Raw genomic sequence first — 24633 nt, forward strand, 5'->3', positions numbered from 1 at the left:
ATGCTTGGTAAAGAAAAAAAAAAGGTTTTAAAAAAAAAAAAAAAAAAAAAAAAAAATCTTAATTGTTCTTGGCCTTGCCTACTAAAACTGTCATCTCTGTTGAGAAGGCATTGTTTGTGTATTTATGGTTTTGTCTTAATATATTTGGGCCTTGAATTCTGCTGTTATGATCAGTCAGTTGTGTTTGATGTTCTGCGGATTCTCCCTTCTGGAAACTTGGGAACGTTATCACCGTTCAGATCCAGTCTCCGTGGCTCAGGTCCAACTCTGCTCTTGACAAGCTAGAATGAAGTAGTACTTCGGCCTTGTTTTCCTAGAGAAGAGATAATCAGGTGCTGGAAGGTCAGGCAGATTATCTGCTGCTTTTTCATCCCTTTCTACTATATCAGTTCAGGCAGCAGCAGTCTAAAAGGCTCAGCAGAATGATACTTTCACCTTGCTATATATATATAAATTAGATTTGGGGTTTTCATTTAAAATAGACTGTTCCCAGTGAGCCCCAAAAGGCTCAGACTATGTTAATACTCAAAGCTCAAGCTAGCTCACTGAAACTTTCCCTAAGGTTTGCGACTGCGTTGAGGGAACCTCAGTCAAAACCGATCTGTTCTCTTTGACTGCACTTGTTGGGACTATTTGGAGGCCAATCATCGTTTTGTTAGTTGATGTTGAAGTTTGCAAGCTACAGAGGAGAGTCTGAATGGGCAGGTGGGTCCCTCTGAACCAGGATACAGTGCCCAAAGAGCTGTATTAAACTTCTATGTGTATCCATTTTAAACTAAGGTTCGGCACATCTCTGGATGCCACGACTGTGTGCAGCGCTCTGTGAGGACCGCTCCAGTGCGAGCCAGCCTAGCACGGGCTGCTGGCCGTGGCGAGAAAGTGTTGCGAACGCAGCGCAGCGCAGCGACTTATTTATACAGTGGTGGCAGGGAGCAGCAGTGCTCCATCACGACACCAGCCAGTGAGAGCCGGAGCTGCCGCAGCACTGGGCTCCCTCCAGACCAGCAGCCTTTGCAGCATTGCAGCACCAGCTCAAGCAAACCTGGTTTGTGGCCTTTGGGCATGGCTTGTTCTTGATTTGATTCGAACCGGCAGAGAGATTTCCCATGCGTTGGCTTGGATGGGCTGATATTTGCCCAGGCTGACAGCAGTACTAGCTTCTCTGATTTCATTCAAAGGCTCTTCCCATTTTTGTTGTATGGTACTGTCCTGAATTAATGATGCATTTGCAATGCACGTGGGATTCTTCCGTGTCTCCGTGACCCCAGGAAGGCTGCTTTGTTTGCTGCTTTTTGCCTTGACTTCCCAAGGTCTCATAAGAGGAGCTCTTTCTAATGGTGGCTGCCACCGCTGGTTTTAGTTGAGACCTCCTTCCCTGACCAAATTATCTGCTTGGCTTGCAGCAGTAGAAGGCAGAATAGAAATGTACCTTATAGACTAACTAAAGAAGAAACATATAGAGCACAAGCTCACATGAGCTCGAGTTCACTTTGTCAGATGTTGTGAAAGGACAGCATAGAGCAGCGCATAAAGTGGAGGGGGTGATTTTGAATACAGAAGATGGGGAGGGAGAGGAGGGAGGAGGAGAAGTGGGGAGACAAGCAGGCAAGCAAACAGCCCATAGGGACAGCGGGGTTGCAGAGCCTCATCCAGGTACTAGGATAAGAATCTGTGGTCCCTGTTGAAATCACACTTAACACAATCCAGCCTGCAGATTATTTCTTCTTTGGCAATTTCCCATTCAATTTTGCTGCCTGAGAACAACATCCTGAGGTCAGCAATGCAATGTTCAGGGAGGCTCAGGTTTTCTGACACAGGCTCTGTGCCTTTCTGCAGCTGATGTCAGATCAGCGTTTGTTCATTTTTGCATGTAGTGATCTGTCTGATGGAGGCAGCAGATGGGCCTTGTAAACAGGTGATGGCATATATGATGTTGGCTGGGGCCCAGGTGAATGAATCTGGGATGCTGCACTCCTTGGAACACGTCTATATGGGGCTGAATAGGCAGATGTAGTTCTGGAGTCCGGGTTTTGGCTTAAGACAAGGTTATTAAACTTGGGTAGGATCAGACCTACAGACTGGCCCTGCATGCAGCCTGGGTCCTGGAAGGGCTGGAGTGGACTCTGCATGCAGCATAATCCTGCTCTGCCCCCCCGAGTCCATGCTGCATGCAGTGGCTGCTCCAGGACATGCCACTAGATGCAGCATGGAGCCCATGTGAACTGGAGTAGGCACCACATGCAGCGCATGGGGCCATCTGGTGCTCCCTGTGGGTCAACTTGCAGACCCTCGGGCAGCACCATGGGCCAGATGCAGCCTGTAGACAGTATGTTTGACACCCCCAGTTTAAACATAAAGGCTGACTACCTTCTTTTTGGGGTTTCTGTGTTGGGTATGGCGCTCTGTATTTTGCATTGGGTGGGCGGTATTGTTGGTACTAGAGGGATTCGTTTTAGTTGATGCCTGGACACAGAATGGCAGCGCGAGTCCATCAGGTAGTTACAATTTATTCCACACACAAGAAGTGAGGGAGGCGATATCCCTGGCATTCCTGGTGCAACTATGCAGCTGATTGAGCACGAGGTTAATTAGGTCTCTCTGCTGTGCTGTTAGATGGTAAGTGGTCCGATCCCCCCTTTTTCCCTCCCGTTGCACTTGAAAAAACTTTGCCTGTCCCTTTTTTTGGCCGCCTCATTTCTGGCTTTGACAATTGCCAGCAGGCTTTTTCTGAACAACTTAATTATGTTTTATTTTTTGCTGTCATTATTATCGTCCTGCACTATGAAATTCTCCATGGACTGGAAGCTGATCCTGGAGTCACAGGCCCAGCCAACTTGGCTTTCCAAGTTCCTCCAGATTTAATAAACAAGGGACTTCTAGTTCCTCACTGTGCTGTTCCATGAAGATTTGGCCACCACAAGATGGTGTTTCTTCCCATTAAAACCTAGTTTCTGTAAGGTCATGGGAACCAGGGTCTCCTCTTAAATACACTGCTGACAAGCATCTGTTTAGCTACTAACTTAACAAGTCACATGTCTCCTGAAGCTCTCTCGCTCGTTCTGCATGCGTTGCACTGTGGTATTCAACTTCTTGGGCGTTTGCTGGACACGCATATGAGAGAGGCCAAACCGTACCTTGGAGCTGGAGTTTTGATAGTGCAGCTGGTATAAATAACTTTGACAGACCCATTCCATGCCTTCTTCCTCCCAAACTTGGGTCCTAAAGTAAATTTTCATTTTGTGGATCTTTCCTTGTCAAGGGAGAAAAATAAAATCCACACAGTGAATTGTAAACTGCACTTTGTTTTTATGGAATAATAAAACACCCAATAATAAGCCAAAGAAATGGACTTGCAGCTCTCAATTGCCTCTAGATATTGACTTTGACACCAGGCCTTGTAATTTAAGTCAGAAGGACCAAAAGTATTGTATTGCAGATTGAAAATTAGAATTTAGAGAGGTTGGTGTTTATTCATTTTGCAACATAGATCAGAAATTGCACCCTCATTGCCAACTTTTCATGTCCACAAAGTATGTTAAAAAGATGGTATGTGTAAGTATTGCTAACTGTCTCTGATCAGGTAGAATAAAGCTTTTGCCTGCATATGAGTGACCTAGACAGATTGGAGGATTGGGCCAAAAGAAATCTCATGAGGTTCACAAGGACAAGTGCAAAGTCCTGCACTTAGGAGGGAACAGTCCCATGCACCGGTGCAGGCTGGGGCTGACGGGCTAAGTAGCAGCTCTGCAGAAAAGGACCTGGGGGGGACAGGGGGCAGTAATCTGAATAGGAGCCAGCAGTGCGCCCTTGCTGCCAAGAAGGCTAACAGCATCCTGGGCTGCACTGGTAGGTGCGCTGCCAGCAGGTCAAGGGAAGTGATTATTTCACTCTATTCTACACTGGTGAGGCCATACCTGGAGTACTGTCTAGTTTTAGGCCCCCCACTATAGAAAGGATGTGGACAAGCTGGAGAGAGTCCAGAGGAGAACAACAAAATCGTTCGGGGGCTGGGGCACATGACTTGAGGAGAGGCTGAGGGAACTGGGTTTATTTAGTCTGCAGAAGAGGAGACTGAGTGGGGATTGAATAGCAGCCTTCACCTCCCTGCAGGGGTGTTGCAAAGAGGATGGAGCTGGACTGTTCCCAGTGGTGGCAGAACAAGGAACAATGGACTCCAGTTGCAGTAAGGAACGTTTAAGTTGGATATTAGGAAAAATGTTCTCACTAGGAGGGTGGTGAAGCTCTGGAACAAATTACCGAGAGAGGTGGTAGAAGGTCCATCCTTGGAGGTTTTCAAGAACCAGCAAGACAAAGCCTTGGCTAGGATGATGTAGTTGGGGCTGGTCCTGCTTTGGGCAGGGAGGTGGACTAGATGCAACCTCCTGAGGTCCCTTCCAACCCAAATCTTCTATGATATGATTTGTTTTTAGTATGCATATGACCTGAGGTCCTGGTACAACCCAGTGTAACTCCACTGTATCAGTAAAATTCTCTGTAACCCTGACCCTTTTGTTCTAGCTTTGCCCTGCTTTCCCGTGGGTCAGTATTCCTGGGGTGCCTTGAGAGTCTTTCAAGGGTGCTGTGGGATGCTACGCCATTAGGTGAGCAAACATGATTCAGAGGATAAACCCCGAGGTTTCAAACAGGAATCCACAGTATTAAAAACATTTCGACCTCCTGTGGTCTTTCTGAGCTCTTTGCAATAGAAGAATTGCTATACTATTATTGTGTAGTCAACAAGTGAAAACTAGGAGCTGGTATTTTCTGAGGGTGCCTTGAGTCTCCCAAGGGGTGCCTCAGATCTAAAAAGGTTGAGAAATACTGCTGTAGATTTGGCTTTTAAACTGAATGTTACTTGCACAACACGGGGTCAGTGACTCTCAACCCAGGTGCCACAAGGCCCTTTCAGGGTTGCTGCTGCCAGTAAACCTGCCCCGGGTACCTGTTTCCAGGAGACACTGTGCAGGGCTGGAGCAGGAAGCAGGTGCTGTAGGAGGGATTGCTGCAGCTTGGCCTGTTGGGAGGTCTTAACTTAACGGCATAACTGGAGGGGTAAGGGAGACTCAAGCCAACACAGAAGGGGTGCCCCCAGGCCCTCTCCACCTGCAAAACCCAGTGAGCACTCTCGTACCCCCACGAATTTTCTGCCTGCTCCATGCAGCTGGCTGTTGCTTACAGGGGAAGTGACGGCTGCAGTAGAGGGTCATATGAGTAGCCCTTGGCAGAGATCAGGAGGCTGGGGAGCCAGCAGGTAGCTTGGATGCTGTGGAGGGGGGTGCAGAGAAGGCAACATGCCCAAGCAAGCAGCAGTACAGCAGGTGTAGGGGACGTAGACGGGGTGCATGAGAGTGTCCACTAGGTCTAAGAAACACTGACCTAGGCTCCATAATGGGGAAGTTTCCACGGTGCTTATTGCTTCCCCCTTATCCAGTTTAAATGAGAATGGATTCAATTCTCAGAAAATCCGTCCTGCTTTCCTCCCTCACGGCAGCTTTCATGGCATGTGGATTTGGGAGCCCAACCAAACCCTTCCCAACAGGGCATGTAAGGCAGGCTTCACTGGGTGTATGCCATGCCATTGCATTAAACCCTCACCATCCCTTCTCCGTTTAGACCCAGGCTGAAACAGAAAACAAATTGCATTTAATAGCAGGGACCAAAGTGCTGAAATAGCAAGAGGTTCAACTGGGCTTTCACTCTTCCTTTTTTTGCTGCTTTTATTACAACATAAGTGGCTGTTACTGTACAGTCAGGTTTGTAAAGGAAGCCTTGTTCAGTGACTAGAGCACAGGCTTGAACATCACATTTGGATTAATGGACCAGTTCTGTCTGTTGCAGATCTCTGGCCCATCCTAGCTTCTCGGCCTCCGTTTCGTTACCTGTAAAATAGAGGTGGTAATGCTTACTACGCCCATTATAACTCTAATTTGCTGAGGTTAGAAAGTCATTATTTTTTATCCTTCATTTTTTCCACAACGTATTTTATTTGATGTCAGCTGTTCCCCATTTTGCAGAGAACTGAGAAGGGGAGTAGACAAATGTAACAACTGTATTTGCATCAAAAGGTCTTGATATCATCCTTTGCATCCTACCTGTTACATCTGCCTGCTTTGTAGTTGTAACCAAACTGTTGTAACCTGAACCCTGTTTCCTTCAGGGCTAAAGTTACAGTTAATTAACTCATGTGTATTGCTACAGGAGCCAGCAAACACAACTATTATGTTGGCACAGCTGAGGCGTGCTCCTGAGTGACAGCTCCTTTTCTCTTTCAGAGTGATTCAAAGTTGCATCTGTGCATAGCCAAGATGTGTGCAAAGAAGGCATGTTTGTTACTAGAGTTTCTAGCTTGAGTTTCTTCATCAAAGTGTTTTGTTCAGGGTCCCAGGGTTGGTTTGAAGTTGATCCCATGTAGGAAGGGCTGCAGGCATCATACTCTTGTAGCCGAAGCATGAGACCGGGAGTTAGGGAGACGCGACCAGTTCTGATCCATGTTCTGCCACTGTTTCCCGAATAGATTTGGGTAAGCGCTTTGTCTCTACACATCCTGCTGAACCACGGGGAAACTCCTGGCTGTTATCTCAGATTCTCTGTTTGTCAAATGAGAACAGTTCTCATCTAGATCACTTTAGGGAACTGCTATGGGAGTTAATTTAGTGCATGTCCAGCCCTTGGAAGAGTGAAGCCAAGCCCTTAGTGCTGCTTCTTATTAAGCTGTACTTGTTAAATAAAGAATTGCTACAGCTCCTTCAGTAATGATAACTGGAAATCCTCTGCTAATTCCCCTGTTTCCTCCCCTGAGATTTTTCCTTCTTTTTTCCCCCCAGAGAAATGCATTTTGCAAATATGGCTGCTTCTTTCCAGTTTAGCTTCTTAAAAACTCCACTGATGATTTGGGCTGAATATTGAAACACCGTTTAATTAAAAAAAGCACCCTCATTAGACTTCTAGATGCTAGAGCAAAAGTCTTGGTTTCTGGTTCTTTTCTCATCCTACTTAAGTATAAATCAGGAGTAGCCACCCTGAGGCCCATGGACGTTCACCAGGGCGTCGAGCATACAGTGATGCCATAAATCTTAATTCAGTGTAGATATTTTTGGTGTTCTTCTAGCCACTAGAGTTTGAAGGCTGTATTGCTCCACATGCCCAATTCCCAGTGATGTTGATGCATGCTGTATCCACAAGTCCAGGAACCACGTGGGTCCAAGTGGAGGGGTTTTTCATGCCCCATTGTCATCTTCCTCCAGAGACCCTGCCTCCAAAAGTACCTGGGGCATACCCTGTCTGGTGCCATGTAAGAGGGGGTGACTGGTACCAGCTCTGAACACGTGGGTTGAAAATGAATTCAGCTCTTCAGACCCTCTCTCCAATCTTGGACCGAACTGAGGTCGCAGGGCCTGACGTTTCAGTTCAGATATCATAGGTTCTGCCATAGCAAAAGCTTTCTAGCTCCAGGCTTGGGCAGCTTCCGTTGCAGATTAGTTAGAAATCTGCAAACCGATGGAGTTTCCATCCAGTTCAAAAGCTGAGGAGTTGAGTTGTGGGATATGGATGTGCAATACCAAATCAGAAAAAAAAAAAGATGTGATAGGCACCACCTTGGCCAGCAAACCACAGACTGAACCATGTTGCTCTAGAGTTGAACACGAGTGTCTACCAGCTTGAACTCGGGACCTTGGCTCTGAATTGTCTGCAGTGCCTAGAACTGCTGTAGTAACAGGGCCGTGTCATTTCTGCAAAGCAATCTTGTAAATAAAGAAAGAAATGAAATTGCCCACTGGAGTTGTGGATGCCGTAGGACCTTGTAGCACAGGCGGTGGGTCATTCAGTGCGTGCGTCTGTTTGGTGAGAATTTGGCAGGACCCTATGTCCTTCTGACCCGTCTCGCCTTCATACGTGGGCAGCACCCCTTTCCCTGCTGGGAGGTAGGTTAAATAGTTGTGTGCTGGAAGCAGATGGAGTAACCTGTTTCAAAAAGTGCAGCACCATTGCAGATGCCCTCTCCTCTCTCTGTAAAAGTCCCCAGCTAATCCATGTTCCCACCATTCAAACAATTTTATAAATACGAGGTGGGACTGCTGTAAGGGGAAGCAGGTCGCCAGCAAAACGTTGCACCTCTAAAGATGCAAGGATGAAGGATAAAAGGGAGAAGCAGGAGTTGCGAAGGATGCTGCATGCACAGTTGCATTGCAGTGCAGGATCACTGTGCTGGTGGATTCCTACCGTCTCTAGTGGCTTGGCTGGTAGTGCAGCGTGCTGATGCAGAGAAGGGGTTGGAGCTAGATCAGCAGCCGTTTTGTTTAGCCCTGAAGTAATGATGCTCGGGAGCATTGCAGAAACGATGCTTTTTGGTCCGTGGGGAAGGTGGATAATTCTCAGGCCTCTCCTAACATCTGAGTTCAAGAGGAGTCTCTCCTCTGCTGCTGTGAGCTTCGTGCCATGGGGTAGTGAACAAATGGAGGTAGGAATGAGCATAGACAACTGGGGAAACAAATGGTTTAATAAACAGCACATTATCCTAACCCTGTAGGACTGGCCTAGCAGCACAGACGGTGCTTTGTGCTGCAGGGAGGCCTCTGGCAATGTTGCTTTTCTGGAAGACGGGTGGCCAGGGGAAGTCTGCTTAAAGGAGACATTCACTGTAAATCTTTCCAGTCTAAATACCATGCAACACTTGGGGAGCCACCGGTTCTGAAGGCGCCCTGGTAGTAGCCAAGTGGTTAATTGTATAAAGAAGACGATCCAGTAGCTTAATTGTGAGAAGAGAGCTGGAAAGCAAGTGCCTTTCAGTGCAGAGAGAGAAGATCCTGCGATCTAAAGCACTCTTTAGAAGGCACAGTTTACCTTTCCAAAGTGTCTGTGGGGTCTGCACCCTGTCCTGGGATACCAGGGACTTTGCACCCCCAGCCTTTTTTTTCAGTCCATAACCAGGAGCTAGAAGCTGTGAGCTGTCTGTGTTAGCTCTCGGTTAACTCATCTACCCAGGCAGGATATCCACGTTTTTCTGGCTTGGACAAACTTGTTTTCAGCTAGATCTGACAAGTCCACAGGCCAGGCTGCCACAGTGCAGTCATGTTAATGAATACTGCCTTCTTCCAAAAAACGCAGGGTAAAAGACAGGTCCTTGATCCTGAGCCAGCACTGCCCCTTCGACAGGGGGACATAAGGTTTCATCACGACCTGACGTACTCTTTATCTCACATCCAGCTGTTCCCAGCTCCACTCCAGACTCTCTCAAAGAAGATTGTTCAGTCCAGGACCAACAGCACCTTAGTCGGGGTCTGTGCCATTATTTTGGTATTTCTGTCAGCGTTCGTCAATATGGTACGTGGATTTTTGTTTCCCTGACCTCTTTACTCTTTTCCCCCATGTTGCCTTCCTTATTGATCCTGCCTGGCTGGCGTGCTGCACCCATGACCAAACAGTTAACCTCGCAGTCACGTGCGCCAGCATCCCACGTGTCCATGATCATAGTGAAACTGGAGTTATCCAGACACCTCCCTGGCATCCTGCCTGGCCAGCTCTGGTTTTGCTTCTGTGCACGTTCACTTTCCTTCCTGGTCGGGGTCTTTGTGCGCCTGTGCTATCGGCCTGTTCCCCTGCGAGTGACATCTACCCCAGCACAAAGGGCTAGCACAAGGCTTATGCATCACTTTAACTCCCACTACATCCCTATTTTGAGTGAGACTGAAGTGTTGTGTAGGCTTTGCGCTGGCCTTCTGCACAGCGTTGAGCTTCATGCTGAGTGTAATAATCACTTAAAAGAGATTGGAAAGATTTTGCTTTAAGTGACACATTTGGACTTTTTTGCATCCCAGGAATACAGAATTGTGCTAATTTCAGTGTCAAAGAATGAAGCGAATGTTCTTAATAGTCTATTACTTACGTTTTTTAGTTTGCTGACTGCATTTGTTTTTAAAGTGTAACTCAATATTGTGCACCCATCTCAGGGGTTTTGGAGAGAAACGCTGGTTCTGCTCTGAAGCTCTGGGCTGGGAGCTGGATTCAAGTTGTGTTAACTCACGCAGCCCCCCCACAGCCTTGGTGTGCCGTTAAAAAGTGCCAAGTCACACCTGCTCTCCCCAAGCTCAGTGAAAATGCTGAGTCCTCAGCACTTCTGAGAAATGTGCCTGCGCATATCACTGTGCCTCTGTTTCCCCGTCTGGAAGAGGGAGATAAACATGGTCACTGGTTGAGAGGCGCTGGAGAAGGGCACTGTTATGGTTAGTTTGGCAGCCTGTTTTGGCAAGAGGCTGAGCTATGGGTGTGGGGTTAGGTGCCAGTACCATAACGATGAACTTGTGTGGGATTTAGACCCTTAGTCCCAGGCATTGTGCATCACCACCTGGAGTGCCTGGCCCTCTTGCCATCGCTAGCTGTTCTAACAATGAATTAGCCATGGACTGGTACAAACTCAAATCTTAATCAGGCCAGTCACAGAGAAGGCTGGGTGGAAATCTGCTGGTTTCTTGCTTTGTGGCAAGTCAGCAGCTAGGGCCTTTGAGCCTTTGTGTAAAAGCCTTTCCCATGAAAGAGGCTCCTGCAATAGCCTTTGTGAGGTTATTAGCAAGGAGAGACCATCAGCGCATCCCTTTTTTTCAAAGCAGTAATTGCTACCAAGTGTAAATACAACAGTAACTGCACGGATAAGCAGCTTTATTATGAAAACTGGGGCATGGGATATATCCTGGTAATTTTTTGTGTTGCGCATTGTATGATCCTCCATACCATCCTTCAAGGGGCTTTTCGATTTTTGCAGGTTGCTTTTTTTTCTGTGTCTGTGTCTTTGTTCCCCCCCACCACACACATACATGCAACTGTTATCTGTTTTCCTAGTTCATGTGCAACACCGTGGATCTCGTCAGCTGTTTGGCCACCGAGTACAATGTCACACCAGACCATGTGATCTGCCTCATCAGCAACTCATCTTTCAACTTCAGCCTGGGCACCTTGCAGGGATTTTGTGATGGCTCCCTGCCCACCTGCAACTTCCCCGAGGTATTGCTTGAAAGAAGTATTTGCAGGCTACAGAGGTTTTAGACCTTGCTGTGATCTGTGCTCAGTTCCACATGCTAATATAAATCTCAGTGAAGCAGGAGGATACCAATTGCTACAGGAGCTGTCACCCGCATTTCATATTGAGTGGTGCAGAATCGATGAGGGGTCAATATTCATAGACTCAGTGTGTCAAGTTATGTGCATAAATCCATAGCGAGGCAGCTAAATAAGTGGACTGATTTTTTGATAGCACTCGCAGCTCTGATTGAAGTCAGTGGGATGCGGCGATGCTCTGTGTATCAAGCCACAGCCGTTAGGCATGCACATCAACCCGGAAAATTCCTTGACACTTGAGTAAGTGATATGCTTTTATAATTGCTGGATCCAGCACTTAGAGCCATGCTGTTATGACCTGATTTGTCAAAGTGCCAAAAGCAGCGTGCATGATACCAGGGATTTCAGAAGATGAGGGCACTCAGCACCTTTGAAGTCAATTCATTTATGTACATAGGTGAGGTTTTAAGAGCCTAATTGTAGGGAGCCAGTTTGAAAGCTTCGGCTTGCTTGAATTCTGACTTTCTTTGGGTCACCGGGTATGAGCCGTGGCTGGAAACAACATAGCCAGCTTGAGAGGGACTGAGTTGTCTGATTCAGAAATGCAAATCCTGTCTCTTTAGAGCCATTTTCCGTGTTACTCGCATCGTGCAATGAGTATTTTTCGTGCAGCCAAACAGTTCTGTGCCTGAAATCTCTGCCTTTAGGGCAGCTGATCAAGACACTTCTGCGATTTTTTTTTTTTAGGTCACAGCCATAATATTTTCCACCAGGTGTGGGGGAGAGAGAAATCTGTGGCGCTGGCAGCCTTTGCATCAATGTCTTGGATTTCCTGGAATGATTCATGTCTCCGATAGCTTCAAGCCCAGTTATTTCAAGGGGCTATTGAGGCACTCTCACCACCCAGTGGGAGCCGTTTGCTGTTTCCCTGCAAGTCCACGTGACCTTTGCCAACGTCTGTCTGCAGAAATTGAAATTACCAAGGGCCACGTTCACTCTCCACTTCTGTGCTTAGAGACTAGAAATGCTCTCCAGGCTTTTCCCACCAAGCCTCAGCCTTGAGACCTCAACTCCTCCTGGGTCTTGGTGTTTCGTCAGCAGGAACGCCAAGCCCTGATCCCGCTGACAGGGCCCGTCGGTCATGGCAGCCGTCATCCACAGGGGGGACGTTTCCAAAACTGGCTGCTGATGTTGGCTTCTCACCTGAGACTCCAGGGGCCCGTTTGACCAGGGTGTCTGCACCCATAGTCTCACGCAGACCCCTGATGTTGTGCAAGTTTAACAGAGAGCAGAGTTTGGCCATGACTTACTAGACCTAATTATTAATGGGATTTAGTAACGGTATCCTGGGTGACCAAATATCTTGGCCCCCAGCCTACAAATTCGTTTAGCTCAGGTACCTGGTTACCAGTCCCAAGACTTATTTTTCTCTTGTGTTTTTTTTTCCCCCCTTTTTTGTCTTTCTGCAGTATTTTACCTACAGTGTCTTACTGAGTCTCCTGGCCTGCTCTGTGTTCCTTCAGATCAGCTGCATCGGGAAACTGATCCTCATGCTAATCATCGAATTTATCTACGTTCTTATTGTGGAGGTTCCCGGGGTGAACCTTTTCGACAATGCTGATCTTCTGGTCACTGCGAATGCCCAGTAAGTGTGCTTTCCTTTTACTAAATTAACCCCCCTCCCACCCCGCTGCTTCCCCGTGGTTTAAATGATGTGACTTCACTGTGTCATGAGGAAGATTTGTATTCAGGGACCGCAGTATTGGAGACAGGACCTGTGCAGGCAACATGAGTTCTCATAAATTAAGGCATAATTAACTTACAGAAAGGTTGTACAGGCACATAGTACAGCCAGGTTCAAAAAGGGACTAGATCTATTCATGGCTATTAAACAGAACTGATGGAAATGCTTTCTCCGGCATCTCGATACCGATGCTGGTAGATGTACGGGAGCAGATACTCTAGATATACCCAGTTCAATGCTTTCCCTCTAAAGCATCCACTCCTGTCACTGACAGAGACAGGATACAGGACTAGATATGGACCAGTTGTCTGACCCAGTATGGCACTACTTGCAGTCTCCATCAGTGTTGCTAGTCTTCACCTGATGGACATCTAATACTTGGAAATGGCAGTTCTCCTGGAGATGAAATTTGGCTCCTGGGTGAAGGATCAAAGTGTGGAGTTTTTGTCTTGGCATGGGAGCTGCTGTTAGTCATTCTGATTGCAAGATGTTTTTGGTTTTCGGTATACAGCAGACCAGATCCTTTTTCTGTTAGGCACCTATATAATGCACAGGCATCTAAGTGTGGTCCTGTTTCACCCTGGTTGAATACCTGAAAAACCATGAATGCAAAAGCAAGAGTGGATCCTCCTCTTCTGTGCAGATTTTTGCGACTTAGTCATAACATGAAGGCATGTGACAAAAGTACAGTCTTCAGGGATTTGATTAGGGTGGAATAGGATTGCACTAGGATGCCTAAGTGCCATTTGAATGATTAACATGTGGAATAGCGTCTGGCCCCTCTATTAACACACTCGTGCCCACCTTGGAACATGTAAATACTCAAGAATTGTTGGTAAAGAAAAAGGTGGGGGCCGAGTTTCACTTCTAAAATGTTGTTTTAAATCCAGCTTTGGTTGGCGTTAATTTAAAAGAGTTACTGTTGTCTGACATCTGTTTATTGATCCTGCGGTCACTGCTGGACAGGCAGCCACAACTCCGAAATCAGCATCGCGAGTGGCACTAGCAACTTCAGCCAAGACTGAATGGGACTGTCCAGCCATCTCTTTTTCCCCAGGGAAGTAGCTCGGTCACCGATTTGCAGCATAGGGCTTGCAGTAATGCAGCTGACCTCTCCCCTCTTTCCATTTCTCCTGTAACTCGCTTAAGGAAATCAGAGGCTCACAACAGAGGTACACCCCCCCACACACACACACACATGCACACGCTCTCTACAGATTACATGACAGATTCCATTCTTTCATTAGGGTCTGTCTTAATTACTTCCGTGTAGGAGGTAAGTAGCCCATGCGGTTTCAAGCCTTTCTTGATGCCTGTTGATTGCTGCGAGTTGCACATGCTCAGTTTTCGGAAAGTCCCAAATCCCTTTAATTAGCAGCCCCACGATTTTGCGGTTTTATGGGTTCTCCTTACATTTCCAGTAGAATACCTTCAATTATTTTGCTAGCACAAGCAAAGGGAGCTGTTTTGGGAGCCAAATGCAACTTGTATTGCTTCTGACCCATGTGCATTTTTAGTATTTTTACTGAAAGTCACTGTCTCTTCCCCTCTTTTAAGGGGAAAAAAATTGCTAAATAGCTTCAGCTGTTGGAAGAAAAAATACAAAATGTAATTATAAAAAAAGCCTTCTACCCCAAGCCTCGTCCTGTTCCTGTAAATCTAGCACTAAGACAGATTGCAGCACTTACAAGTGTAATTTACCTCGCTACTCCGAGTCAGTAATGAGGTGATGGAAATCAGCAGGTTTTCCCAGAAAGTCCTTTCTGTGCTGCTGTATGCTGTCATTAAATGATTTTTAGTTGCACTAAAAGCTCAGGACACAGCTAATGCCCAAAACATGGCAGTCCATTTGTGCCTTGTGGGAAACGGGTGGTCAGGATACAGCCCAGCAGAGATGTACCTGCTTGTCCAGCTGACGTACAGAACTCGTCCCTGTGTTACTTTAATTGAACACCTGTCATAGCTACATAATAACTGTCTCCTCTGCAGCCACTGCAGCACCGTGTCTAATTAGCAGTTAGGGAGATGTCACTTCACACTTCTGTGTGCAAACTAAGCAAGCAGAAGCCAATTGTAACACATTGTTAGTCACTAGATGTGACTACAGTGACACACGAGCAGCATGACAGCTGAATTGTACTCAGAAGTCCAAAGATGCTGTCATGTAAGCCTCCTCTCATAGGCAGGACATAAATATACATTATAAATACTAGGTTAAGAGGGACCAATATAATTATCTAGATATGATTTTAGCAGAGGCCAAAGAACTGACCCTATCATTTCCTCATTAAGCCCATAATGTCTGTCTGAGCTAGAGCATATCTTTTAGAAAGGTCTGATGTAGACTGCAAGGGGTGGAGAATACGATGTTCCTAGGGAGTTGTGCCGAAACTATCCTCATCAGTAAACATTGACGCTTTATGTCGAGCCTGAATTTGTTTAGTGTCTCCCATCCTGTAGGTCTCGTTATGCTGCCGCCTCCTTGATGAAAGAGCCATCTGCTCTCAGAAATCTCTGACCCACGTTGGAGCAACCTTTTAATGCAAATACATTGTGCAGCAAGCAGTTGCTGTTGTTATTCAGCAGACCTTGACTGCTATTTCCCTGCATGCCACAGTTGTGTTGCAGACGTGCATTTTTAGATCAGATATGGGAGTGGCTTTTGTCAAAGTTCCCAGCTCACATTTTCACTTTTTGCTTTCGCTGAGGTAGCAATGTGGGTGGCCAAGAGGCCTCGTAATGATGAATGTGCAGGGTAGATCTGTAAATCAGAGGAGGAAACCAGTGCTCAGCATAGCAGAAAGTCCTATGGAAGCAATTGCATCAGGGAACCAAAGGTGTTTTTCCACTAGGCTTTGTAGCCAGTTGGATTTTGATGGACCCTCTGTCTGCTTCTATAGTAGGTGATCAAGGAGACTAAGAAGAACGTTGAAACATTGCCAAATAATATAGTTCAAAGTTATTCCAAGATGGTCTGAATCCTCAGGACAAGGTTCTGCTATCCTATTTGCCAATAAAACACCATATACACTAAAGAAAGACAACATAATCATTGCTGATGCTTGCTTATTTACATTTAAATAGTTAAAAAGATGGCTACAATGGTCCTACACACTCTCATGTTCCATTTATGCTACAGCAGCATTGAACAACCGATCAGACCAGAGCTCTAGAAACCTACTTCTTGCCAAAAACTTCTTTCCTACTCTTTCATTACAAGAAGCATGCCCTTGGGCCTGCCCAATACCTCTGCTTTTTGGCCATGTGCCCAGGTGAGAAGTAGCAGTGCAGATTCATACCTGAAATGGCCCTTAAGGTTTGCGTAAAAGGTGAACGTCACCTTCTTACCTACGTGTGCATGGTGCTGTAAGGAAGGCAGAGAAGCAGATCCTGCCAAAGGCGATCCGAATAGCATTTTAAGAGGGTTTGGGTCTTCGCTTGTGGCATACCAGCCAAAAACCTTAGCCCCCACTGGTCTAAAAGCTGGTTTTGCCTGCCATCTTCCACTGAATTTAAAATCCCGCTTGATCCTCTCAAAGTTCACTTGCAGGGATCTTTAAACATAAAATGTGTATGCAACTCGCGCCCTTCCTGACTGCGGGAAAATATTACAGTGGTGTCCCTGCGCACCCTGGAGTGAACTATTGACCATGCGGGAGAAGTCCTCGTTCAAAGGACTGTAGCACCACACAGTGTTAACCTGCAAAACTGTAGAGATGTTGCTCAGTGATGTTATAAAACGACTTGTGTTACTCCTGAGAAGATCAACCCAAAATATGCACCTGAAATGTCTGATTTTATTTTTTCCCCCACAGTGTGTCCTCTAATGCAACGTTGCCATGGTAAGTCACCTTGTTTAAATATTTGATGCCAAAAGCTGCCTTTTTAAGACGTTCACAGAGTACAGTAGTCCTAGCATGTCACCAAGAGCAAAGGTTTCTTTTCCTTGTCGGTTCTGTGATTGAACACGGTTCGGTGTAGATGGGGTCTGCTCAACTACAGGAGGTGGCTGGCAGATTTCACGAGGCTGGCCACCATTTCTGCTTTCTGATTGTGGCGGGGCCCTCCGATGCTTCTGATTGGCTAAGAGGCCCTGGTGGCCCCACCCCTCACTGCTGATTGTTTGAGGGCCGTCCACCATACAGCCCCACCACTTGCCACTGATTGGCTGCTAGGGCTATCCGTCATGCGGCACTGCTCCTCACTGCCAATTGAGGGTGGGGCCACACAATAGGCAGCCCTCTCAACCAACGATGGGGGATGTGGCAGCCATCTTGGACTCCCCTTTGTGGCAGCAGCTGCCCTCCCCCTGGCCGACTCCACGGCTGGGCTGCAGCACCATTTTATTTTTTGTAAGTTGTTTTTTCCATGGATTTTGGAAGCAGTGCTGGATTTTGTGATTTCCACAACATCGCAATTTCAGTAGGTCCATGAGTATAGCGAACGGGTGCTGAATAGTGACCAGACGTGCTCCGCTTCAGAACGCAATGCTGCCAGAAGGATGACGGCAACTAGTTATAGGTCCAGATTGTAGATCTGATTTTGATATAAAAGTGTAAGATTTTATTAATCAGTTTTGTATTTTGACAGTCAAATACAGATTTTTTTTTTTTAAGGGTAGAAACAATATAAAACTCCCTAGATATATTGTGAATAATTATACGTGGAAGCCAAGAAATGAGTACACATCGACTACATGCAAACTTACCACGGTCTTCTAGTTTCGTTGACTGTCCAAGAGCAAAGGATACATAAATAGTGCTGCATAAGCAAGATTTTAAGTTGTTTCCCCATTATCTCAGTAGTTTTAGAGCAGATAATGGGCATCCATATAGAACAGATTTTATATTTAAACTCCTTTGTCAGGTGTTTAATTTTATTTCCAGTTTCACTTATCAGATTTGACAGCCGTCACCAGCAACAATGGCGCGTTTTGTTCTGTGTTTTGGCAAATGGCACTCAGAAAAAAGAAAAAGCTGGGTTGCTTCAATGTGAGGAATGTTCTTCCAGGTTACACCCTGGAACATGATAGTCATAGGGTTTCATCCTCCTCTTGACTGCAGCTCTCCAACAATAACGAGAGTGGCACTGAAGATCGTGACCCCAGTCGTCATAACTGTGTTCGTCTTGGCGTTATATCTGCATGCCCAGCAGGTGGAGTCCACAGCAAGGCTCGACTTCCTGTGGAAACTTCAGGTGAGTGGTGGTGTGCGCGCATCTGCCACGCTTTGCATTAAAGGCCTGATGATACCAGTGCACTAAGATGTCCGGGTATTTGACCTGATTGTGGCTGTCCATCAGATACCCCAACATACTCCCCAGTTCGATGACATCTTTCACTCCGGAGTCTAAAAGCACCTGGCGTACCTAATCCTCTGGACCATGGTGCTACCGTGTTTTACAGCAGGCTGAATGGAGGTGCAGGAAGGCAAGGGGACTTGGCAAAAGTCACAGACCAAGCACTCCACATTTTCTTTAGTGCTGTTGCTGGATTCTGAAGTGGTCCTGCCTGCTGCAGGTTTCGTGGCTGGCTAATGCAGGCAGGAGCCCTCACCCCTGCTGCAGCCCTTCTCTGTCTGGGTGCGCAGGGCAGTTGCACGTGTGTTGTGGCACTCTGGAGAGCCGCTGCTGTAATAGGCGTATGACCCTCTCTCTCTTGCTCAGGTCCTAGTCCCTTTGGACACAAGACACCACACTGACAATGTGTACATTTAAACCGCGTGGTTAGTGAATGCCTTCCTGGATTGTACATAAATACTATCATCTTGATCTTACCAAAGATGGAGCGAGCAAAGATGTCAGGTGACTTGCCCATGGCTACTTGATGCTCCATGCCAAAGCCAGGATTCTTCAGGTGCTTCTCCAGATGGGTCAAAGTGTTTTCCATGTCCCTGTTTTTGTCATACCCAGAAGTGGCCCTCTGCATAAGTGGAGAAGGCCAGATGGCTGATCCATGGAAGTCCTGATGTCCAGAGGACACATGCAGGGCAGCCCTTTGGTGTTTCTGTGAGGAGGGTGGTTGCATAAAGTTAGTCTTGCCGGTTGCATTTGCTACCTGCACAGATTTTTTTCCCCTTGTTCAGAAATTTTGAGAATTATGTAAAAATGGAGGTGGGGGAGAGGTTGTTAGCACGCAGTAGAGAGGAGAAAGATGCAATGCATGCACATTTGAGTCTGTCCTCCAGCCAATAAATCAAAAGTAGCTCTACTATAGTCAGTGGATTTCAGTTGGTGCAACACTGGCACTAATTAAGTCTGCAAACAGAACTTGGAGCAATCCCTGAAGAGCAATTATCTGGGAAGCCGGATTATTGTAGTGAGCTTGTACTTTCATTTTACTCAGCAGGACCTGTGGAAGAACCTCTATCCTAACATGCTGGTTCTATCTAACAGTATCTAAATCCATCCACATTGGACCAGTATCCAGAAACAAAATACCCTCTTCTCTGCCCTTCACTCCCAGACCTGCTTTCATTTTACCTGAACTGGAAGAGCTGCTGTCTTTGCAGGCTGAGCTGAAAGTCACTAGCTGTAGGCTGTGGCTGCCCAGAGCAGGCCGGGGTGCAAGTTGCAGTCCACAGGCAAGGACCTGTCTTGCACTGCAGTTGCGTTCAAGAGGGTTGCTGAGAGTGTAGGACAAATTGGAGTGCTGGACTCAACGAATCCATTTTTCTGTGAGCTCACTTTTCGTGAGCGTCAAGATGTATGGGCAGATGTTGTTGTGCAAATTGCATTTCCTTTGACTTAGGAGCTTTCTGCAGAGAGACAGTGTTGTAATGCCACTTACTGTTCGGACTTGAACAACTGCGTCCCGACTGCTCTCCTTTGCACTGGGCTGCGAGAAGAGTTGCACATACTCAGTTTGGCAGGCTTTTGAAATCAAGCGTGCTGGGATGGAAATAGGCTTTGGGTCCAGAGTAATAAACTTCAGCCAAAATTCTTTTCATTTGACCAACAGTGTGTCCTGAAACGGGGCAGAATGGGATACCCACCCAGCCCTGGTAATGGGCGCCCCTGCACCTCCATTCTGCTGCATACCCCTGGCTTCCCCATCCCCTCCCTCAGTGCAGGCCCCATCCAAAGCACCTAACACCCCTTCACGTCCCGTCCCCCACACACGCATGTCTCCATCTCTCTTCACAGGCCTCCCAATCACAGAGCTCGGAAACCTTGCGCCCCTTCCCTCCTCCGCTCCCCACCACCCACTTTGGCTTCCCCCTCTAGCCCCGAGATCAGTGAGGAGAAGCAATGCTGGTGATGCGTAATTACAGCTACGCCAGGGAGAATGGTTTACATTGCTCTGCGTAGTAATGATGCATGTGGTGGGGGAGTGAGAAACCAGGCCACACCTTATCTTCAGCTTGTTCTGGGACTAAATGACACAATCCTGTGAGGTGGGAGCAGGCTGGAAATGATGGACCCCGGTTGCTCTGAAGCGTTTCTGAAGTGCATTCATGTTCTCGGGTTTTTGTAAGCTTGTTTTCAGTTTTCTGCCCCCCAAAGCACAGACCAGGATGACCAATACAGCTGTGTCTCTCTTCTGCTTTAGGCCACTGAAGAGAAAGAGGAAATGGAGGAGCTGCAGGCCTACAACCGACGCCTCCTCCACAATATCTTGCCAAAGGATGTGGCAGCCCATTTCCTGGCGCAGGAGCGGCGAAACGACGAGCTCTATTACCAGTCCTGCGAGTGCGTGGCCGTCATGTTCGCCTCCATCAGCAACTTCTCGGAGTTCTACGTGGAGCTGGAGGCCAACAACGAAGGGGTGGAGTGTCTGCGGCTCCTCAACGAAATCATCGCGGACTTTGATGAAGTGAGTCGCAGGAAGTGCAGCCTTTCGTCTTCCTTGAGTTCAGCTGCCTGAGCAAAGAGGATCCATGTGTGCTTCTTTTTTGTTGCTCCAAAGGAGAAGGGAAAAACCCAAGTTTTTGAATTGTCTTATTTTAAAGTCACGTTCTCTTCCTTGCCCCATTCCACTGCTGCAAATAATCCCCTTCCTTCCGCTAGACTTATCGATTCTGATCGCATTTTTTTTTCTGCCATGGAAAGCTTTGGTGGCAGCAGTGCTTCATAGTGGCTGTGCCTTCCTGTAGGGTTGAGTTCCAGTGATGTCTTGGGTAGCACAGAATAGCTTGCGTCTTATTGAGTATCTTTGTTCTGCTCTTGTGACACAGATAATAAGTGAGGACCAGTTCCGACAGCTGGAGAAGATCAAAACCATTGGCAGTACATACATGGCTGCTTCAGGCCTCAATGACTCCACCTATGACAAGGTGGGGAAAACGCACATCAAGGCTCTGGCTGACTTTGCCATGAGGTTAATGGACCAAATGAAGTACATTAATGAGCATTCGTTCAACAACTTTCAGATGAAAATAGGTAATGTAATGAGTTTTACTTTACCTAGATAAACATTAAACGTAGAGCTGTTGTAGCTGTAGCCTCGTCTGCTTTGAATAACAAGACCTTGACTAGTTTCAATTACTCCAACCTGCAATGATGGAAAAGTACTTGCGATTGCTGTATCTACACAGCAGTCTTAATCCAGTTCTTTGAGAGCAAGTGTTCACAAGGCAGAAGCCACAACTAGATCTCTCATGACTTAGGTTTGTTACGTAGGCAGCAAAGAGGGTTTTAACCAAAAAGTGGTCTCACCACATCAAGGCTGAAGGATGTTGGGGCAATGTTGGGAGCCATGCACTTAGTGCCCATGATACAACTCTTATGGGCAATGGGTCCAAATCCACCTCTGCTGCTAGATGGCTAAGTAGCATTGTCATAGCAAAGTGGGCTCTCGGCTGCTCTGGGCAATGCCTCACCCATAGGCTGGTGATTGAATATTTTTCTGGGGAGTGGGAGATGTAGGGTCAAACATCATGAGGGACACAGGGCATGTAAAACCCGTGTCTTTTCTCCTACTCCCTAGGGACGTGCCCTAACACTTAGGTTATCGGGCTGAAAGGTGGGAGGACCGCTTCCACCATCCAGCCCTAGGCTTGGTTTTTCTGAGATTGATGTTTCTGAGACTTTAGCTTACCTACCTACTGGAGCAGAATAGACTCTTAAGAGCACAGGTGGCAGGAGTGGGCCTTTCGGAAAGGCCCAGAGAGTCCTGGGGGCGGGTTGGATCTAAGTCTTATATTATCTACATGCTACTTCCCCATCAGAATGGGATCCGGGTTTGGGCCACAGCCTTTATTCACAAGGCCTGTCATTCAGTCACCGCTTCTGAGCACTAAATTCTCTCTGACAAAGCATGAGAAAAAACCCCCAAAAGAGATGAGAGAGAGCATGAGAAGACTCCTTAATGTGCTTGTGTGCTAGGGAAGTCAGATGGGCTCTATGGGTGCTAAGAGCCAGACCATATATACTGTACAGCTAGAAACAATCCAAGGGGCCTTATGAATTATCCCTAGCTGTATAGAGGGAAATGCAAACCTCAAGACTTTCACGTGCTCTGATAAAACAGCCTGCTCAGGTAGCCGGGTGGACAGAGAATGGACCTGGAGCACTGGGATTTTTTCTCTATTTGTAGGTCTCAATATTGGCCCGGTGGTAGCTGGGGTGATAGGAGCACGCAAACCTCAGTACGACATCTGGGGAAACACGGTGAATGTAGCCAGCCGAATGGACAGCACGGGTGTGCCTGACAGGATTCAGGTGAGTTTGAATTAACTTCAGATACCTACAGTATTACCTTGTGCTGTTATCTCATGTGATTTCAAACCTAATCAAAGATCACGTCTCACTCTTTGCCATCCCTTTACGCCACGCCTTTGGACATTACCATCAGGAATTTTTGGTCGAGGACAAGACTGGAGCTTAAAATGGTAACTCTGACTCTGTCCTGAGTTGTGCCTTTAAATGGGGGGGCAGCGACTTCCAGGGGAGTCATGAGGGTTGGTATTAAAGTACTTAAGGGAGGGAAATGGTAAGCTCCTGCGTGCCTATGCCATGGTGCCAGACAAAGGAGAGAGAAACTGTTCTTTTCCCTTGGGAGCAGGGTACAGGTTGGGATCTATCCCCCGAGAGCCTCCTCCGAAAGAGCTGCAAGGAAAAATCTTGGAGGTGTTTTGGTGCACAAGAACTTGATTTACACATGTGTTTCTGTAGCTGCCATTACCTGCCATAGGAGCATTTTTAGGAAACTCAGCTGTCTCCATTTGTCACGGTGAAGCCATGTATAGTGTAAGGATGGGATACGCTGTTCCTGTGCAACTGCACCAGAAACCCAGAGAGGCGTGAAACAGTTTATCTGGAGAAACAGTGAGCAGTTTTCAGATTAATGTTGTCTTTCTTATTTTAATCAAGCTCCTTGTTCTATGTTCTGACAGTGACCTTTTCCCGTGATTCATTTCCATTGTCACATGGCGCATACGGTCCTGTTTCCTCTAGGAGTTGATGCCACGGTTGTGTATCATCATTCTTTATGCCGCATGAAGGAGTTGTTAAAATAGAGCAACTGATGCTGAATCCAAGTGGGGGGGCCATGTTGCTCTTCCCCACAATTAAGCTGTCAGTTAAGTGGGTCAATATTTATCCAGTACCTTTTAAACAGAGAATATCAGAGCTATTTTCTTGCTTTTTAAACAAATCAGCACAGTGATTTTCCAGCTGTTTGAAGGTAAAACTGGAAACAAATACCCACAGAATACACTTTGCATGATAAAAGACCCTGCAAGGAACAGTTGTGCATGGGCACAGACTTTAACGGGGTTTGACAGCTTTAAGTTTTCAAGGTGACCATATTTTGGTGAGTTTGTTGAGTCCACAAGCACGGCACGGACAATACAACACTCGTCTTCCTGAGATCCGCTGCTTTTCTGTACCAATCCTGCTAACGATGTCCACTGCAGTAACCTGTGGGAAATGGGAGCTCAGTGGAAAGTTGCAAAAGGCTGTGCTAGATCAGCTCGTGTGCGTAAAAATGTCATTTGTCTCGGATGACAGCTGCATTCTTTGCTTTCTTTCACCCATCCGAGCTCCTAGTGTGCTTCCAGTTTGATTCAGTTAGTTTCTGGTTTCCTGAGAAATGACATAAGCACCAGGGGGCCTAAAAGCCTGGTTGGGATAAATTTAGACAAGGTTTCAGGTATCACAGTACTCTTCCTGAAAGCTTGTCTGAATCTCTTCCAACTGTGTGGTTTGTCCAGTAAGATATCCATGCCTCTCACTTATTTCCTGGACTATCACGGCTACAGCACCACTTCAACACTGTTAAGAGCCAAGCATATTATCTGAATTTGCCACACAGCTACCTTCCTGAGGCCGGCTAAGGCGCTGTCACCTGCTAAGCCATTCTTTCGGATGGTCAGGTGCAAGTCTTAGGGCTGCAGCCGGCCTGTGTTTCACGGAGGCCCCTTGTAGCAGAGTCCTCCCTCGGGTAACATCCCCTCCCGCCTCTGGCAGTCACAGCCCCCTTTGCAGAATAGCTGCTGCACCTGCTTCAACCTCATTCTTTTCAGCTCGCATTGGGTTGGTAAGTAGCCACCTCAACTATAAGGTGGTCGATATGAGGGGACTTGAGGAAACGTAGCAGCCTACGTGAACTGTTGCCTGGATTGCTGCGATGGTGTAATCCAGCTTTTTGTCCTCCACAGGTAACCACAGACCTGTACCAGGTTTTAGCAGCCAACAACTATCAGCTGGAATGCCGAGGGGTCATTAAGGTCAAAGGGAAAGGAGAAATGACCACCTATTTCCTTAATGAAGGGCCGCCAATCAGTTAGCAGCAGCTGTGACATGACTTTAAAAATGGGATTTGCCTCAAAATTGAGCGCGACTCGCCGAAGAATCACTTTGTTAGCAGTGGACCTAAAACACAGGGCAGCTGATTTCTC

The 24633-nt window shown here is 46.9% G+C and overlaps 1 protein-coding gene across 1 annotated transcript in view; it reads left to right on the top strand.

Moving 5' to 3' along the window:
- ADCY5 (adenylate cyclase 5) overlaps positions 1–24567 on the top strand; it is a 412412-nt gene extending 387845 nt beyond the window's left edge. The window contains exons 13-21 of the mRNA XM_019522576.1: positions 9205–9321; positions 10834–10995; positions 12519–12694; positions 16609–16635; positions 17857–17989; positions 20343–20606; positions 20968–21172; positions 22329–22453; positions 24394–24567. Coding sequence (XP_019378121.1) covers positions 9205–9321; positions 10834–10995; positions 12519–12694; positions 16609–16635; positions 17857–17989; positions 20343–20606; positions 20968–21172; positions 22329–22453; positions 24394–24522 — 1338 coding nt within the window. The 3' untranslated portion in view covers positions 24523–24567. The remainder of the gene's footprint in view (positions 1–9204; positions 9322–10833; positions 10996–12518; positions 12695–16608; positions 16636–17856; positions 17990–20342; positions 20607–20967; positions 21173–22328; positions 22454–24393) is intronic.
- The last annotated feature ends 66 nt before the right edge of the window (positions 24568–24633 follow it).

This window comes from Gavialis gangeticus, unplaced genomic scaffold (assembly GCF_001723915.1).
Source record: "Gavialis gangeticus isolate Ggan-Ray unplaced genomic scaffold, GavGan_comp1, whole genome shotgun sequence".
Taxonomy (NCBI): domain Eukaryota; kingdom Metazoa; phylum Chordata; order Crocodylia; family Gavialidae; genus Gavialis; species Gavialis gangeticus.